Source organism: Phaseolus vulgaris, chromosome 4 (assembly GCF_051622355.1).
Source record: "Phaseolus vulgaris cultivar YP4 chromosome 4, ASM5162235v1, whole genome shotgun sequence".
Taxonomy (NCBI): Eukaryota; Viridiplantae; Streptophyta; class Magnoliopsida; order Fabales; family Fabaceae; genus Phaseolus; species Phaseolus vulgaris.
The window spans coordinates 4,806,623-4,823,597 of NC_143501.1; the positions used below are offsets into that span (position 1 = coordinate 4,806,623).

The 16,975-nt window shown below is 38.2% G+C and overlaps 1 protein-coding gene across 1 annotated transcript; it reads left to right on the forward strand.

Annotated features, from left to right (window-relative positions):
• Positions 1 to 7,013: 7,013 nt before the first annotated feature.
• LOC137836892 (thyroid adenoma-associated-like protein) lies at positions 7,014 to 16,940 on the forward strand. Its single transcript, XM_068645671.2, has 4 exons — positions 7,014 to 10,612; positions 10,907 to 11,157; positions 12,528 to 13,118; positions 14,369 to 16,940. The coding sequence occupies exons 1-4, from the start codon at positions 7,316 to 7,318 to the stop codon at positions 16,761 to 16,763; spliced, it is 6,534 nt and encodes a 2,177-aa protein (XP_068501772.2). The 5' UTR covers positions 7,014 to 7,315; the 3' UTR covers positions 16,764 to 16,940.
• Positions 16,941 to 16,975: the final 35 nt, after the last annotated feature.

Consider the following 16,975-nt stretch of genomic DNA (forward strand, 5'->3'; position numbering starts at 1 on the left):
ATCGATTTTGTTCACTCTCGGTTTGGGACTTACTGTGCCTTACTCCTTGGGTATTTTGGTCTGAAATTTTTACCAGACATTTGCCATTGTGTCTGTTGAGTTTTGTCTGAGATTTGAGACCCAGACTCGTCCCACAAGATTCTTAATAAATTTTTTATTCATCACTGCCCGGTCTGAAAGGAAGGTTCGTTTGTGTGTGAAACTGTTTGAGTCTTTTCCCGGGTGACTACTCATTTGTTTGACCTGAAATCTGTCGCGTTTTGTCCCAAATTTAGTGGAGATTCCTACGCGGAATTTCAGGAAAAAACCATTTCGGGAGAATTTTTCAGAAATTTTGTGCAAACCAAGGCTATCCTCTAGAAACACTTATGAAATTTAGTCTTACTTTCTGCAATTTTTTTCTGGGTCCGTATTGCGCTGAAAAAAATTCATAGAAGTACTTTCGTATGTTGTTTTCATCCAGGTAAGGAGGCACGTCCATATACAAATTACAGAAAGAAGATACGGGGAAGAAAAGTCAGGACGTTTTTTTCATCATTGTGTCTATTGAGTTTTTGCTGAGACTTGACCCCAGACTCGTCCCACAAGATTTACAATAAATTTTTTTTCATCACTGCCTGGGCTAAACGGAAGGTCCTTTGTGTGTGAAACTGTTTGATTTTTTTCCTGGGTGAATGCTCATTCGTTTGACCTGAAATTTGTCGTGTTTTGTACAAAATTCAGTTGAGATTCCTACGCGGAATTTCAGGAAAAAACCATTTCGTGAGAATTTTTCAGTAATTTTGAGCAAACCAAGGTTACCCTCTAGCAAAAAATGTGAAATTTCGCCCTACTTTCTACAATTTTTTTCCTGTTCCATATTGCGAAAAAATTCACACAAGTACTTTATTATGTTGTTTGCACCCAGATAAGGAGGCACGTCTATAAACAAATCACAGAAAGAAGATACGGGGAAGAAAAGCCAAGACGTTTTGTTTTCGGAAAACCGGTTTTGTTCACTCTCGGTCTAGGACTTACTGCGCCTTACTCCTTGTGTATTTTGGTCTGAAATTTTTACCAAACATTCGTCATTCTGTCTATTGAGTTTTGGCTGAGATTTGAGCCCCAGACTCGTCCCACAAGATTCACAATAAATTTTTTATTCATCACTGCCCGGGCTAAAAGGAAGGTTCCTTTGTGTGTGAAACTGTTTGATTTTTTTCCTGGGAGAATACTCATTCGTTTGACCTGAAATCTGTCACGTTTTGTACCAAATTCAGTTGAGATTCCTACGCGTAATTTCAGGAAAAAACCATTTCGGGAGAATTTTTCAGTAATTTTTGAGCAAACCAAGGCTATCCTCTAGCAAAATATGTAATTTCGCCCTACTTTCTACAATTTTTTTCTTGTTCCATATTGCGCTGAAAAAATTCACACAAGTACTTTATTATGTTGTTTACACCCAGATAAGGAGCCACGTCTATAAACAAATCACAGAAAGAAGATACGGGGAAGAAAAGCCGAGACGTTTTGTTTTCGGAAAACCGGTTTTGTTCACTCTCGGTCTGGGACTTACTGCGCCTTGCTCCTTGGGTATTTTGGTCTGAAATTTTTACTAGGCATTCGTCATTGTGTCTATTGAGTTTTGGCTGAGATTTGAGCCCCAGACTCGTCCCACAAGATTCGCAATAAATTTTATTATTCATCACTGCCCGGGTTGAAAGGAAGGTTCGTTTGTGTATGAAACTGTTTGATTTTTTTCATGGGTGAATACTCATCCGTTTGACCTGAAATCTGTCGCGTTTTGTCCCAAATTCAGTGGAGATTCTTACGCGGAATTTAAGGGAAAAAAAATTTCGGGAGAACTTTTCAGAAATTTGTGCAAACCAACGCTATCCTCTTGCAAAACTTGTGAAATTTTGCCCTACTTTCTGCAATTTTTTTTCAGGGTCCGTATTGCGTTAAAAAAAATTCACACAAGTACTTTCGTATGTTGTTTGCACCCAGGTAAGGAGGCACGTCCATAAACAAATCACAGAAATAAGATACGGGGAAGAAAAGCCAGGACGTTTTTGTTTTCGGAAAACCGGTTTTGTTCACTCTCGGTCTGGGACTTACTGCACCTTACTCCTTGAGTATTTTGGTCTGAAATTTTTACCAGACAATCATCATTTTGTCTATTGAGTTTTGGCTGAGATTTGAGCCCCAGACTCGTCCCACAAGATTCGTAATAAATATTTTATTCATCACTGCCCGGGCTGAAAGGAAGTTTCGTTTGTGTATGAAGCTGTTTGATTTTTTTCCTAGGTGAATACTCATCCGTTTGAACTGAAATCGGTTGCGTTTTTTCCGAAATTCAGTGGAGATTCTTACGCGGAATTTCAGGAAAAAACAATTTCAGGAGAATTTTTCAGAAATTTTTTGCAAACCAAGGCTATCCTATAGCAAAACTTGTGAAATTTCAACCTACTTTCTAAAAAAAAAAATTGGGTTCGTAATGCGCTGAAAAAATTCCTACAAGTACTTTCTTATGTTTTTTGCACCCAGGTAAGGAGGCACGTCCATTAACAAATCACATAAAGAAGATACGAGTAAGAAAAGCCAAGACTTTTTGTTTTTGGAAAACCGACTTTGTTCACTCGCGGTCTGGGACTTACTGCGCCTTACTCATTGGGTATTTTGGTCTGAAATTTTTACCAGACATTCATCATTGTGTCTATTGAGTTTTGGCTGAGATTTGAGTCCCAGACTTGTCCCACAAGATTGGCAATAAATTTTTTAATCATCACTGTCGGGCTGAAAGGAATGTTCGTTTGTGTGTGAAATTGTTTGATTGTTTTCCTGGGTGAATACTCATCCGTTTGACCTGAAATCTGTCGCTTTTTGTCCCAAATTCAGTGGAGATTCCTACACGGAATTTCAAGAAAAAACCATTTCGGGAGAATTTTTCATAAATTTTGTGCAAACCACTCTAGCAAAACTTGTGAAATTTCGCCCTACTCTCTGCAATTTTTTTCCGGTTCCGTATTGCGCTGAAAAATTCACACAAGTACTTTCTTATGTTTTTTGCACCCAGGTAAGGAGGCACGTCCATAAACAAATCACAGAAAGAAGATACGGGGAAGAAAAGCCAGAACTTTTTGTTTTCGGAAAACCGGCTTTGTTCACTCGCGGTCTGGGACTTACTGCGAATAACTCCTTGGTTATTTTGGTCTGAAATTTTAACCAGACATTCGTCATTGTGTCTATTGACTTTTGGCTGAGAATTGAGCCCCAGACTCATCCCACAAGATTCACAATAATTTTTTTATTCATCATTGCCAAGGTTGAAAGGAAGGTTCGTTTGTGTGTGAAACTGTTTGATTTTTTTCCTGGGTGAACACTCATATGTTTGACCTGACATCTGTTGCGTTTTGTTTCAAATTCAGTGGAGATTCTCACGCTGAATTTCAGGAAAAAACCATTTCGGGAGAATTTTTCAGAAATTTTGTGCAAACCAAGGCTATGCTCTAGCAAAACTTGTGAAATTTTGCCCTACTTTCTGCAATTTTTTTCCGGGTCCGTATTGCACTGAAAAAATTTCAGACAAGTACTTTCATATGTTGTTTGCACCCAGGTAAGGAGGCACGTCCATAAACAAATCACAGAAAGAAGATACGGGGAAGAAAAACCAGGACGTTTTGTTTTCGGAAAACCGGTTTTGTTCACTCTCGGTCTGGGACTTACTGCGCCTTACTCCTTGGGTATTTTGGTCTGAAATTTTTACCAGACATTCTTCATTATGTCTATTGAGTTTTGGCTGAGATTTGAGCTCCAGACTCGTCCCATAAGATTCGCAATAAATTTTTTAATCATCACTGCCCGGGCTGAAAGGAAGGTTCGTTTGTTTGTGAAACTGTTTCATTTTTTTCCTGGGTGAATACTCACCCGTTTTACCTGAAATCTGTCGCGTTTTGTCCCAAATTCAGTTGAGATTCCTACGCGGAATTTCAGGAAAAAACCACTTCGGGAGAATTTTTCAGAAATTTTGTGCAAACCAAAGCTATCTCTCACAACTTTTTTTAATTGGAAAATATGAAACACGAGATGAACTTGTGTTGTGTTTGGTAATTGTAGCTTGTAAGACACAACCCCAACATATCCAATTATAGGGAATGACCTAAAGAATCATGCGACCAACTTCTGATTAATTCTCCAAGCTACTATTTACTATTGATGAGGCCTTAATTTGATGAACACTTACTCTTCAACTTCAAATGTAAGAGACTTTTTTGTTAGCATATTTTCTCATCTAGTGTTGAGCTAGCAACAAATGATGCTTCAATTGTCTCAAAGTCTCATCTCTATCCACCAATTCATGTTCTACAACCTCCACCCTTTTCTCTCCATACGAAAATCATATCAGCAAAGAGGGTTTTCGCCCATAAACTGTCTTAAAAGGAGTGGTTCTTGTAGATCCATGAAAAGTAGTATTATACCACAACACCTCAACAATGGGAATCTTATTTGGTACACTCACATTATTTAATTCTATGTTATCCACACTCAAATTCCAAGAAGCATCTTTCTTCTTAACCAAGATGATCGAATCGGAGAAAGCACTAAGCTATGTTTGTTGATACCTTGTTGCAACATCTCATTCACCTGTCTCTCAATCTCATCTTTATGGTGGCACATGTAACGATAAGGTTGAATACTCACTCACTGGTCCAATCTCCTTATACAACTTAATCGAATGAGAGGGAATGACTATTCAAGGGAGCCCAGCACCCTCCGGGTTGTCCCCTTGACTACGTTTTCCATTGGGGGCAATACCTGGATTGTCCCGACCAACAAGGCCTCGGTCGTGGAAGAGTTGAACGAAGAAGATGAAGAAGACGAAGATGAAGAAGACGTAGGACGAGACAAAGAAGATATGACTAACATTTTGTAAGACGAGGAAAGCGGCTTGGTAAGACGAAAAACACTCGAGGGTCGAAGCAAGAAATCAAAGTAGTAGCCTTGACATTTTTGGGACCACTATTTATAGTCCTTGGGGGTCTCGGGTGAAGCGTCGCATCATTCTCAACCGTTAGATCTCCCAAGATCTAACGACCCTCATCAAATGGTGTCAAAAAACCCCTCATCAATGCATGTCAGGTAACGCGTACATCAGACCTTGGGAAACCCAACCATCACATCAGGTCTCAGGAAGCCCGACTGTCACATCAGTTTTAGATAGACTCTTCGAATTAACCATCCTCGAGCTTGGGAGGCAAGTGTACCAGTGAGACCTGTACGACTGACCGTACGTCTCCCCATCAATGGGTCGACCAATATCATGCATCGGTCCCCATCCATGGGCTGACCGAGACACAAACCCAATTACGCTCAAGTAGAGTTAATCGAGCTAATCAATTGTTAAGAGCTAGGTAATATATTCCTAAACATGACCCAAACCCTCTAATCTGGTCCTATAAAAAAGACCCACTAAAATAATATAAATAACACATATTCCAAGAACCATGTATGTCATCATACAGTGCTCTGACTACCGAGTACCGAATACTAAATTGACTTGAGCGTCAGAGTGTCTTCTGCAGGTACCATCCGAGTCTGGGCTACGAGAAAAACAAGAGGTGGAACGAGTAGAAGGAAAGAATGAGCTTGCTTGGAAAAGAAGTGAAGTGTTATCCGACCGACCGAACAATGAAGGATAGGAACAGTCTCAATAATTCTCTGAACCACAACCCCGTTCGAGAACACTTAAACTCTTCAGGTTTATCATTGATATTGAAGGTTGAGAATCTTCTTTTACTCTTAATTCATGTTATAATTAATTAAATGTTATGTAGCACGTTAAGTAATTAAATAAAATAAATTAACAAATTAAAATAATCAATTAAATTTTAGCTGAATGACTTGTCTATCAATTTAATTATTTATCAAAGTTGTATTCGTCAATTATTTCCTTTTGAACAATCGATTATATAATAAATTTAATCCATTAATACAATTTAAAAAATCTATGCAGAGATAATTGGTATTATTTTATTTTATTTTTATATTTTATTAAATCAATTAAAGCCTACCACTTTTAAAATATACATAAATTTCTATATTCAATTATATTTATTTCTTTAATAAAAAAAAATAAACCTCGTATACAATCAATACAAGAAGAAAAAAGTGAACCACAAAATTCATCTTTCCAAAAAAATAACAACGAAACCCCAAAATCGACTAAAAGAAAATTTCAAAATCAACCCTTCATTCAACATTTTATTTTCAAATTGAAAAAATTTAGTCACTATAATACACATGGTTATTATAGATTTAGTGTTTATGATTAGTGGTGATTATTGTCTTTACTTAGAAAAAGTCACAAATTAATGATTTTTTTTACAAAGCTAATATTGCTACAAATTATCCTTCATGGAATAACATTATCATAAATGTTGAACACAACATAAATATTCTCCATCCAAAGATGATTTATTGCACATGAAAAGTGATGTTATTAAAAAAACCAAAAATCACTTGTATTAATCAATGTTGGTAATTAGTTATTATTTATAACATTTATTTTATTTTATTTTCTCTTAAAAAAATTACAAAGTTATTTAAAGTTATAACTTTAAAACAAGAATAATTTGATTATAAAACATTTAAAATTATCATAATTTGAAGTGCTACAATGATAATTATTATTTGTATTTATAGCATATAATTAATAAAAATTTAATACTGATAATAAATACTTTAAAAAATTTAAATAATAAAAGTATCATATAAAATAAAAAGAATAATTTATGAAAAAATTGTTTTGATAAAAAATATTGTAACAAGTTATTAATTTTCCACGTTAGTTAGGATAATGTGATCATTATAAAAATAATGATCTTAGGTAACTAGTGTAGTATACTTAGGATCATGTCATTAATAATATACCACATTAGTTAATTTCATTGAAATATTAAACATAAACTAAAATCAGAATAAAAGAAATAAACTGATTTTGTAAATAAGAGAAAGAATAAAGCAATTAGGAACCAATTGATGAAACATGTAAGACCAATATTATCACTTGATGGTGACAGCATAAGACTTAAAAATATAGTTAAAAAACCGTACCCTAGTGCGGCGCCTCCTCCTCCTTCCTCTCCGTTTGAGTGAGGCATTTCATCGAACATCATAGCGGCACTTACTTCCTCTCTAAACACCGAAAACGAGCACTCACACATTCACTGTCCGTGTGAAGCATTTCGTCGAACACCATCGTTTCCCTTCCTTCAATTCTCTTCCAACACTATAAGCTAACACTGTCTGTGTGTTTGTGTGAGGCATTTCATCGAACATGTCGTCGGCGAAGTGGCGCGCCTTGCAGCACCGCCACCGCTACACCTACACCGCCGTGGTTTTCCCTCCGTCGTTCCTCTCCTCCATTTCCCTTCTCCTCTCCAACCCTCTTGTCTCCCCCTTCCACTCCTCCCTCCTCCACTTCACCTCCCTCTCTTCCACCCTCTCCCAACTCTCCCATGCCAAAAACCTCGCCTCCACCTTCCTCCACCTCCTCCAATCCCATCCTCCCTCCGAACCTCAATCCTCTCTTGACCTTGCCTGCGAACTCTACCTCCACCTCATCTTCCTCGAAAACTCCCAACCCCTCCACAAAACCCTCCTTTCCCCCCTTGGCAAACCCACGCCGTTCCGCTCCATCCTCGCCACCTCTTTCAACACTCTCCTCCACAACAACCACGCCTTCCCGCGCTTCGCCGTCTCCCGCGCCGCGCTCTCCGTCCTCGGCATGCCCAAGCTCGACTACCTCGCCGCAGTAGTGGAAGATTGCGCTGTCCTTGTGGCCTCCGACGCCGTGAATAGTCTAAGCGGCGTTGTTTCGGAGACGGAGAGGCCTTCGCCTGTTGTCATGGAACAGTGCCAGGAGGCTCTGTCTTGTTTGTATTACTTGCTGCAGAAGTTTCCTTCTAAGTTTCGCGAAAGTGAGGGTGGTGTTGTCATGGAAGGGATTGTGAGTGTTGTGTTGAGTGTTTTGAGTTCAACTGCGTTTTCGAGGGACTGTCTCGTGGCGGCTGGTGTGGCTCTGTGTGCTGCTTTTCAAGTTTGTGTGAGTAAGGAAGAGCTTGGTTCGGTGTTGATTCGAGGGGTGTTTAATAATAGCTTGCAGGGTTTGGATTTGAGTGGTGGTGATGGTGACATTGGCGACGTCAGGGATGTGATTGGGAGGATTCCTTGTAAGGGGGATTTGTATTTAGGGATTTGTGGCCTTTCTGCGTTGAGTAGGCTTTGTTTGATAAGAGGGGTTCTCACTGCGGTTTCTAGGGACTTGCTTAATGCTCATTTTAGTGGTGTGGGTGGTATTAAGACTGTGTTGTATGATGGGGTCTTGCCTGAGCTGTGTAGGTTCTGTGAGAATCCTGTTGATAGTCACTTCAATTTTCATGCGCTTACGGTGATGCAGATTTGTTTGCAGCAGATTAAGGCGTCGTTGTTGGCGGGTTTAACTGATTTTTCCGGGGAGTATGAGCCAATTCCAGAGGAAATGGGGGTGCGGGTACTTAGGATTATTTGGAATAACTTGGAGGATCCTCTGAGTCAAACAGTGAAGCAGGTGCATCTCATTTTTGACCTTTTTCTCGACATTCAGTCTTCACTCTGTAAGGGTGGGGGGAGAATAAAGGAGTTTTTGGTGAAGATTGGAACGGATCTTCTTTCGATGGGGTCGCGGTGTAAGGGGAGGTATATTCCCTTGGCATTGCTGACGAAGAGATTGGGAGCGAGGAAAATGTTGGAAATGACTCCAGATCTGTTGTTTGAGACAACTCAGGCATATGTTGATGATGATGTCTGCTGTGCTGTCACATCGTTTCTGAAGTGCTTCCTTGAGTGTTTGCGTGACGAGTTCTGGGAGAGTGATGGGATTGAAGGTGGATACGCTCTCTATAGAGGGCATTGTATTCCCCCCGTTCTTTATGGGCTAGGTTCTGGATTATCGAAACTTCGCACCAATTTAAATACTTATGCCTTGCCAGTTTTACTGGAAGTGGATGTGGACAGTATATTTCCCATGCTTAGTTTCATCTCGGTTGGGCCGAGTGGGGATGAGAACAGACTACAATATACAGAGGTTGTTTCCATGGACATGGAAGTGAATCTTGAACAGAGAATTGCAATTCTAGTTTCATTACTGAAGGTATCTCGGTCACTTGCATTGGTTGAAGGAGACATTGACTGGGCAGAAGATCCTTCAGCGAATGAAAAAGAGCCTGGGCTGGGAATTGAAAGCCATGCTATTGTTTGCATTAAGGGAATAAATGTTAGGATCCATTTTCAGTGGCTAGTAAATGCATTGACTCATGTGGACGAGTCCCTGCGTGTAGATGCTGCTGAGTCTCTTTTCTTAAACCCTAAGACAGCTAGTTTGCCTTCTCATCTAGAACTCACACTAATGAAAGAAGCTGTGCCTCTGAATATGAGGTGTTGCTTCTCGGCTTTTCAGATGAAGTGGAGCAGCTTGTTTCGTAAGTTCTTCTCTAGGGTTCGAACAGCCCTGGAGAGACAATTCAAGCAAGGAAACTGGAACCCTCTTGACCATACTAAAGGTAATGAAGTTTATCCTTCTAAAGGAAATGATAAGGAATCAACAATCAAAAGAGCCGATGATCTTTTTCACTTTATGAGGTGGTTGAGTGGCTTCTTATTTTTCTCGTGCTATCCTTCTGCACCTTACAAGAGGAAAATAATGGCGATGGATCTCGTATTGATTATGATAAATGTCTGGTCTATTAAGTCATCAATTAGTGAGGAGTTTAATAGTTCTTTGTCAGTAAGTGACCTTTATCCTTACAACAAGGGGATGACTTCATCTGATTCAACTCTATTGTTAGTTGGGTCAATTGTTGATAGTTGGGACAGGTTGAGAGAGAATTCATTTCACATATTACTCCATTTTCCTAGTCCACTACCTGGAATTTCTAATGAAGACACGCTGAAGAAGCTAATTGCTTCGTCAGTGCAATTAGTTTGCAGTCCACGTGTAAGGGAAAGTGATGCTGGAGCTCTATCCCTCCGACTTATATTTAAGAAGTACGTGCTGGAGCTAGGTTGGTTGATTGAAGATTCATTAAATGTTGTCCATTTAAGCTCAAAGTCTGAATTGGCAAATGAAGTTAGCAAGTCCAATAAATCCAGAAATCCTGTAATAATATATTTGAAATCAATGATTGATTGGCTGGATGCTGCTGTAAGAGATGGGGAACAAGATCTTTCTAAAGCATGCAAGAACAGCTTTGTCCATGGTGTATTACTTGCTTTGCGTTATACTTTTGAGGAACTGGATTGGAATTCTGATGGCTTATCGTCTAGCATCTTGGAGCTGAGATATTTGTTGGAAAGACTTCTAGATCTTGTAGTTAGGATAACTTCATTGGCACTATGGGTGGTTTCTGCAGATGCTTGGCATTTGCCTGAAGACATGGATGAGATGCTTGATGAGGATAATCTTTTGATGGAGATACCATATGATGAGCATATGCCTTCATCTGAATGTGAGAATAATAATTCAAAACCTTCCCATGATGATGACCGATCATCAGAACAGATAGTCATGGTTGGTTGCTGGCTGGCTATGAAAGAGGTACTTTACCTGCACAGTGTCTAAGAACTGTTAAAGCATTGGAATATAGTAGGATATTTTCTCTTCAAAAGGGTAGAAAGACTAAAGATTTCAATTTATGATTCATTATTTCTTCACTGTAAATTTGCGCGCCTATAACTTATAACTGTAGAAATTATACCAATAAAATATATTATAGCGTATTAGTTATTTCAGTGGTAAATGGAGTCTAAGTGGTTCAGCATATGTAATGGTATTATTAAGTCTACATATTTTTTTCTAGTTCCTAATGTTTCACCATGTTTTCTTCCTAAGGTGAGCCTTCTTCTGGGGACTATTATAAGAAAGGTGCCATTGCCAAGGAATGCTTCTTCAGATTTATCTGAGTTAGAAGGGCATTCTGTTGACTTTTCGTCTGATTCTGTGCTTGACATGGAACAACTTAAAACAATAGGGAATCACTTTTTAGAAGTTCTCTTAAAGATGAAGCATAATGGTGCGATTGATAAGACGAGGGCTGGATTCACAGCTCTTTGCAATCGACTACTTTGTTCTAATGACTCAAGGTATGGATTTTGTTTCTCTGTTTTTGTTTCTATGAAATGAATGGTGGATAATGCATATTAACAAATAAATTTAATACACAAGGATAAGAGAGAAGAAAAGGAATACTCAATACCAAGACTACATATGTATACTGTGGAAATTATGAGATACAATTAGTCAATTACAAAATACAGAAAACTAACCCCTATTTATGCTGGCATTATAGTTATCTATCCTTGATAGAATTATCAATAGCTGATCCCAAAAATGCTATAATAAGGTAATAACTGATGGCAGGATGACTGTTTTACTGAAGATTGTAGATACAAGATAAACAATTTATTTACACATAAAGGCTTAAGAATAACAAAAATACCCAAAGTAAAGACATGTTCATATATTGGAAACTGTGAGGTGTAAAAAACACACTACAGATGGCATTTAGATTCAGAACACGGGAGTGAAAATAACTTTTATTGGAGTGAAAATAGCAGAAGTCCAATTAGTGGGAGGATAAAATATTATTTGATAGAATTAGAAAGCATTTGGCAAAGGACCATGATTAACTAAATAATGCATCACTGAAGTGAATCCATAAATATAATCCTTATCTCATGGAAGTCTACAGGCTATGGGACGCTCTTGATGAAAGTTTTTGTCTTTTTCCTTTGTAATATATTCCTAAATAATGCAAGGTACTGAGCTTGGAATTGAATCTGGGAAGTGGACCTGCAATGCTACATATCATGTTTGGTATACTGGGCTTTCAAAGATTAAAATTCTAATTCCCATTGACAATAGTAAGCCACTGACAAATAATTAAATAAAGCATTCTTGAATCTCCATCTAGACAGTTATAATTTTAGTTCTCCATAAAATAACATCTACATTTTGAAATTTTATTTTGGTATTCTTTTTAAAATTAGAATTATAATTCCCAATTAGTCGTAACAATTCCAAGCAAATGAAAAATAATCAAATAAAGCATTCATTCTTTAATTCAAACCCATATAATTCTAACTCCAGATTTAATTCGGTGCTTTATATATTTTCGTGCTATTGTGCAATCTGTGTGATACTCTGGCGCATTTGATTGGAGTATAACTCTTGTACAGAGGAGATTTCATTGGATCTGCTATTCTTCAGTTTGTGCCATTGTCAGATAAAACTATGATGTGTGATAAATGAGTTGTCAAATTTTAGTTACGATCTTGTCACATGCTCACATACAACGTACTTGCTTATGAAATGAAGATCTTGGCTCTTATGTTCTCTTTTATACATAATACAAAGAGAAATATGTTTGATTTAAATAAGGAAGGTTTTGTCATTTGAACTTGGTCAAATGATATGTTTTTGCCATTTCTTAGATGTGTATCTTCCTTTTCAGACTTCATAGAATGACAGAGTCTTGGATGGAACAACTTATGCAAAGAACTGTGGCCAAAGGACAAGTAGTGGATGACTTGCTGAGAAGAAGTGCTGGAATACCTGCTGCATTTATTGCTCTGTTCCTCTCAGAGCCAGAAGGCACCCCGAAGAAGCTTCTCCCACGGGCATTAAGGTGGCTTATAGATGTAGGTAATGGGTCCATGCTGAATGAGATTAAAAGCAATAGCTTGAATGGTGACCCATGCAAGTCAAAGGATTCAGCACATGGAAATAATTCTACATGGGCAGCTGAAAGAAATGTCAATCTGACATCATCAAAGATCAGAGATGAAGGTGTCATTCCTACAGTACATGCATTTAATGTTCTAAGAGCTGCATTCAATGACTCTAACTTGGCTACTGATACATCTGGCTTCGCTGCCGAGGCTTTGATTTTGTCCATCCGCTCTTTCTCTTCACCGTACTGGGAGATTAGAAACAGTGCTTGTCTGGCTTATACTGCCCTGGTTCGTCGCATGGTTGGATTCCTCAATGTTCATAAGCGGGAATCAGCACGACGAGCAATAACTGGGCTTGAATTTTTTCATAGGTATGATATGACTGTTGGATCTACTTACTTTTTGCTATTAAAATCATGTGATGTGAGAAGAACACGTTTATGTTTTAATCCAGCAATTTTTTTGCCAAAATTTGGTTTGTTGCTTCATGCAAGTATCCTGGAAGATTTCACGGTCTTCTAATATGGGTGCTGCTTGCAATACCCATGAATTATGTTAAGGTAGATAGATGCCTTGCAATTATAGTTTTTAATCGTGTGCTGTAGTGGTATGGCCTGTGGTCACCATTCACATTCTAGTGAAGCATTTTTTTATGTAGTGGGAGTCATGACTGCTATCTCATAATTCACAGCCATTGGGGCCCCTCTGTTGACAGAGGGAAAATCCCCGTTACTTGTCTTATGAGATGCTGGTCCTTTTTTTGGTATTTCTGTCTTTGAGAGATAGGGTCTCTGTTACGAGACCCACTCAGTGCCATGTGAAGTTAAGAATGAACATGAGACCAAACAGCTGTGCAAGAGAAGCAGACCTCCGTTTCCAGCAAACATGTCCATTTCTGGCAAATGACTAAAGGCTGTTTTATCTATTATCCAAGTTTTTTTACATTTACAATACACAAAGATGAGCCTGCATTGTCCTCGACACCAAATGCTGCTTAAAGTTATATTTAATTGATTATTATTATTCATTATACATATTTCTGATAACGGGACAAACTCAAGGCAACTCTATTAAGCTTTAAGATCCAGTAATTTAAGTGAGTTCAATTTCAGGGTACATACTTGGTTAGATTATCCGTATGATAGGTATTTTAAATCATAGATAATACATGTTAGGTCTACAGTTATGCTACCATAGTTAAAATATAACACTATTTTTTCATCTATGTAAACTTTTTTTTTATTTTGTTAAGCTCGTACAAAAGTTTGATTATTAATATTATATACATGCATAGAAAGTATATTCAATTAAGAAGGTATTGAGATTGAATCCTCCGATGGAAGAATGAAAAGTAGACAACTAGATGAAATGGACTTACTTTTTATTCCTTCAAAGTCTCGTGATCAAACATGTATTGTAAGTAAAATCTCTTTTTTACTTTAGGATGGAATTAATGAATTTGGGCAAAAGATGTATGTTAAAATACGTTGTGGTCCTGATAATTTTGATGATAAATCAGGCATTGATCTGAATTCTGGATAGCACTGTCTGTTACGAGTGTGTATATTCAGAGATAGTGTGAACAGTTACTGACGACTTTTATAATTTTTTTTGGACTTAGGTATCCGTCATTGCATTCATTTCTGTTTAATGAACTAGAAGTTGCGACAGAGTTTCTGGGTTGTGCATCTTCTGGAGATTTAGAGTCCATCCGTGGAAATAATCTGCATCCAAGCTTGTATCCAATTCTGATTCTCTTATCTAGGCTCAAGCCTTCATCAATTGCTGGTGAGACAGGAGATGAGCTAGACCCTTTCCTTTTCATGCCTTGGATTAGAAGGTGCTCAACTCAAAGCAATTTACGAGTTCGTGTTCTTGCATCTAGAGCTCTAACAAGTATAGTATCAAATGAGAAATTGCCTCCAGTTCTTCACAATATTATATCCGAGTTGCCCTGTGTAGATAAACTGATCAAATCAGATAGTTTTCCTATTTCCTTCAACTTCATTCATGGAATTCTCTTGCAGTTGAGCGCTTTACTGGATATAAATTTTCGGAATCTTGCTGATAACTCAAAGAAAGATCATATCATTGGTGAGTTGATTCAAATTCTTCTACTGCGGTCATGGATTGCAAGGCCCACTCATTGCCCATGCCCTATCCTTAATGAAACATTCTTAAGAGTTCTGGATCAAATGCTCAATATGGCAAGAACATGCCAGATCTCGAAACATTTCCGTTCCATTTCCAAGCTGCTATTGGAGCTGTCAACAGAATGCTTGGATTTAGAATCACATAGCCTGTCATATTATGATCCAACCATTGCCAAACTTCGTGAGCAAGCAGCCATTTCATATTTTGGATGTTTTTTTCATGCACCTATGGATGAGGAAGAGATAATCAATATGAGACAAAGACATGTTCTTCCTAGTTTAGAATCATTTCCTGAAGATGAAATGGAGAATACATCTCTTGGTCTTTTGGATAGGTTGATTTGCTGCTTGTCAGACTCATCATATGAAGTTCGACTTGCAACACTGAAGTGGTTGCTGAAGTTCCTGAAAGCATCTGAGCCTTGTGGTAAGGTCCATGATCTATTCCGTAATGACATCAGGGCTGTTCACCTCTGGGCAAAAACTAACCTTCATGGAACCTTGGTGAACATTTTGGCATCAGAGAAGCACCACAGATGTACAAATTACATTCTGAAGATTATTGTAGCTTGGAATTTGCTGCAGTTTGAAAAGGCTAGTCAAGACAAGTGCACCGGTACAAGTTATGTTGGTGAAATGGACTTTGACGCCGCATTGCAATTTTGGAATGAATTAGTTTCCTTGTACAAGCAAGCAAGACATGCGAAGACCCAGCAGTCCCTTGTTCGCTGTCTGGGAGTATGCATCAAGAGAATTACAATGTTGTTTGCAAGTTCTATTCTACCAAATGACGCAATAGAGTTTTCAGTATGTGGTGAAATACATGAGGAAATGCTAGTTAGGTTGTTTGATTGCATTGTTTTTTTCTGTAACATGATTAAACAATGTAGTTCATCATCCGAACCGGCAAGTATGCGCTATGCAGCAGCTGAATCCTTGATAGCATCTGGTTTGCTTGAGCAGGCTGGGCTCATTGGTTCATTTGTTTCGAATAAGCAGATTCCCTTGGGCACTTCATCTTTTTTTGTGAGAAATGAAGCTATGAACTCGTATGCTCATCAGGTACTAGATGTATGGTTCACATGCATTAAGCTTTTGGAAGATGAAGATGACTCTGTTAGATTGAGGCTTTCCTCAGATGTTCAGAAGTGTTTTACTACAGGAAAAACTAGGAGCAACCATACTCCTGGATTGGTTCCAATCCAAGTAGATAGAGTGATAAGACTCTGTTTTGACCATCTCTCTTCCATTTTTGGCCACTGGATTGATTATTTCGATTATCTTTGTCAGTGGGTATTACGTGCTGAAAGCTGTGTAGCACCCCAAGGAGATCTTGTGAGACGGGTTTTCGACAAGGAGATTGACAATCATTATGAAGAGAAGCTGTTGATCAGTCAAATTTGTTGCTCCAATATGGAAAAGCTACCTATTTTGAAGTCCTGGGCTGACAAAGATGAATTCAGGAGCTATTTACATGAATGGAGAGCTAGATTTTCCCATCAACTAGTGTCATATGCTGAAGACCATATTGGGAAACATGAAGGGAATGATTGGATAGGAGGCGTGGGTAACCATAAAGATGCATTTTTACCCTTATATGCAAATTTACTCGGTTTCAATGCTCTTTCTAACTGCATTTTCCTTGCATGTAGCAATAATGACACCAAACTGCTACTATCTGATGTAGTTGTTCTTGGAAGAGCCATCAATCCATTTCTTAGAAACCCTTTGATTTCTAACCTATTTAAGTTAGTTGTAGAATCACATGAGAAAATGGCCGGTGATGTTGCTTACGGCTTGCTTCCTGAGATGCGAAATTGCTCCATCTGGGATAGTTTTAACCCTTATTTTCTTCTTAATTAGGATTTGTATACTAGCTGTAGTAGTTTCACATGAAGGTAGTTTATGGGAGCTTTTAGCAAATTTTGAAACTTCTATAGAACTTTCCCAGCGATGATTGTGTATACAACAATTTTGTAATTTGAATCCAATTTTGTAAAGGATTTTGTTTGACATGCTCATTTTTTCCCAGGCCATAAACTATGTTCCATAACTTACTGTTTTAGCATTTACCA

Bases quoted from the DNA above. Each gene is read 5' to 3' on its own strand.
- LOC137836892 (XM_068645671.2), top strand. From the start codon at position 7,316: ATGTCGTCGGCGAAGTGGCGCGCCTTGCAGCACCGCCACCGCTACACC. The intron at 10,613-10,906 runs GTACTTTACCTG...TTTCTTCCTAAG, and splicing joins GCTGGCTGGCTATGAAAGAG to GTGAGCCTTCTTCTGGGGAC. The intron at 13,119-14,368 runs GTATGATATGAC...TTTTGGACTTAG, and splicing joins GGGCTTGAATTTTTTCATAG to GTATCCGTCATTGCATTCAT.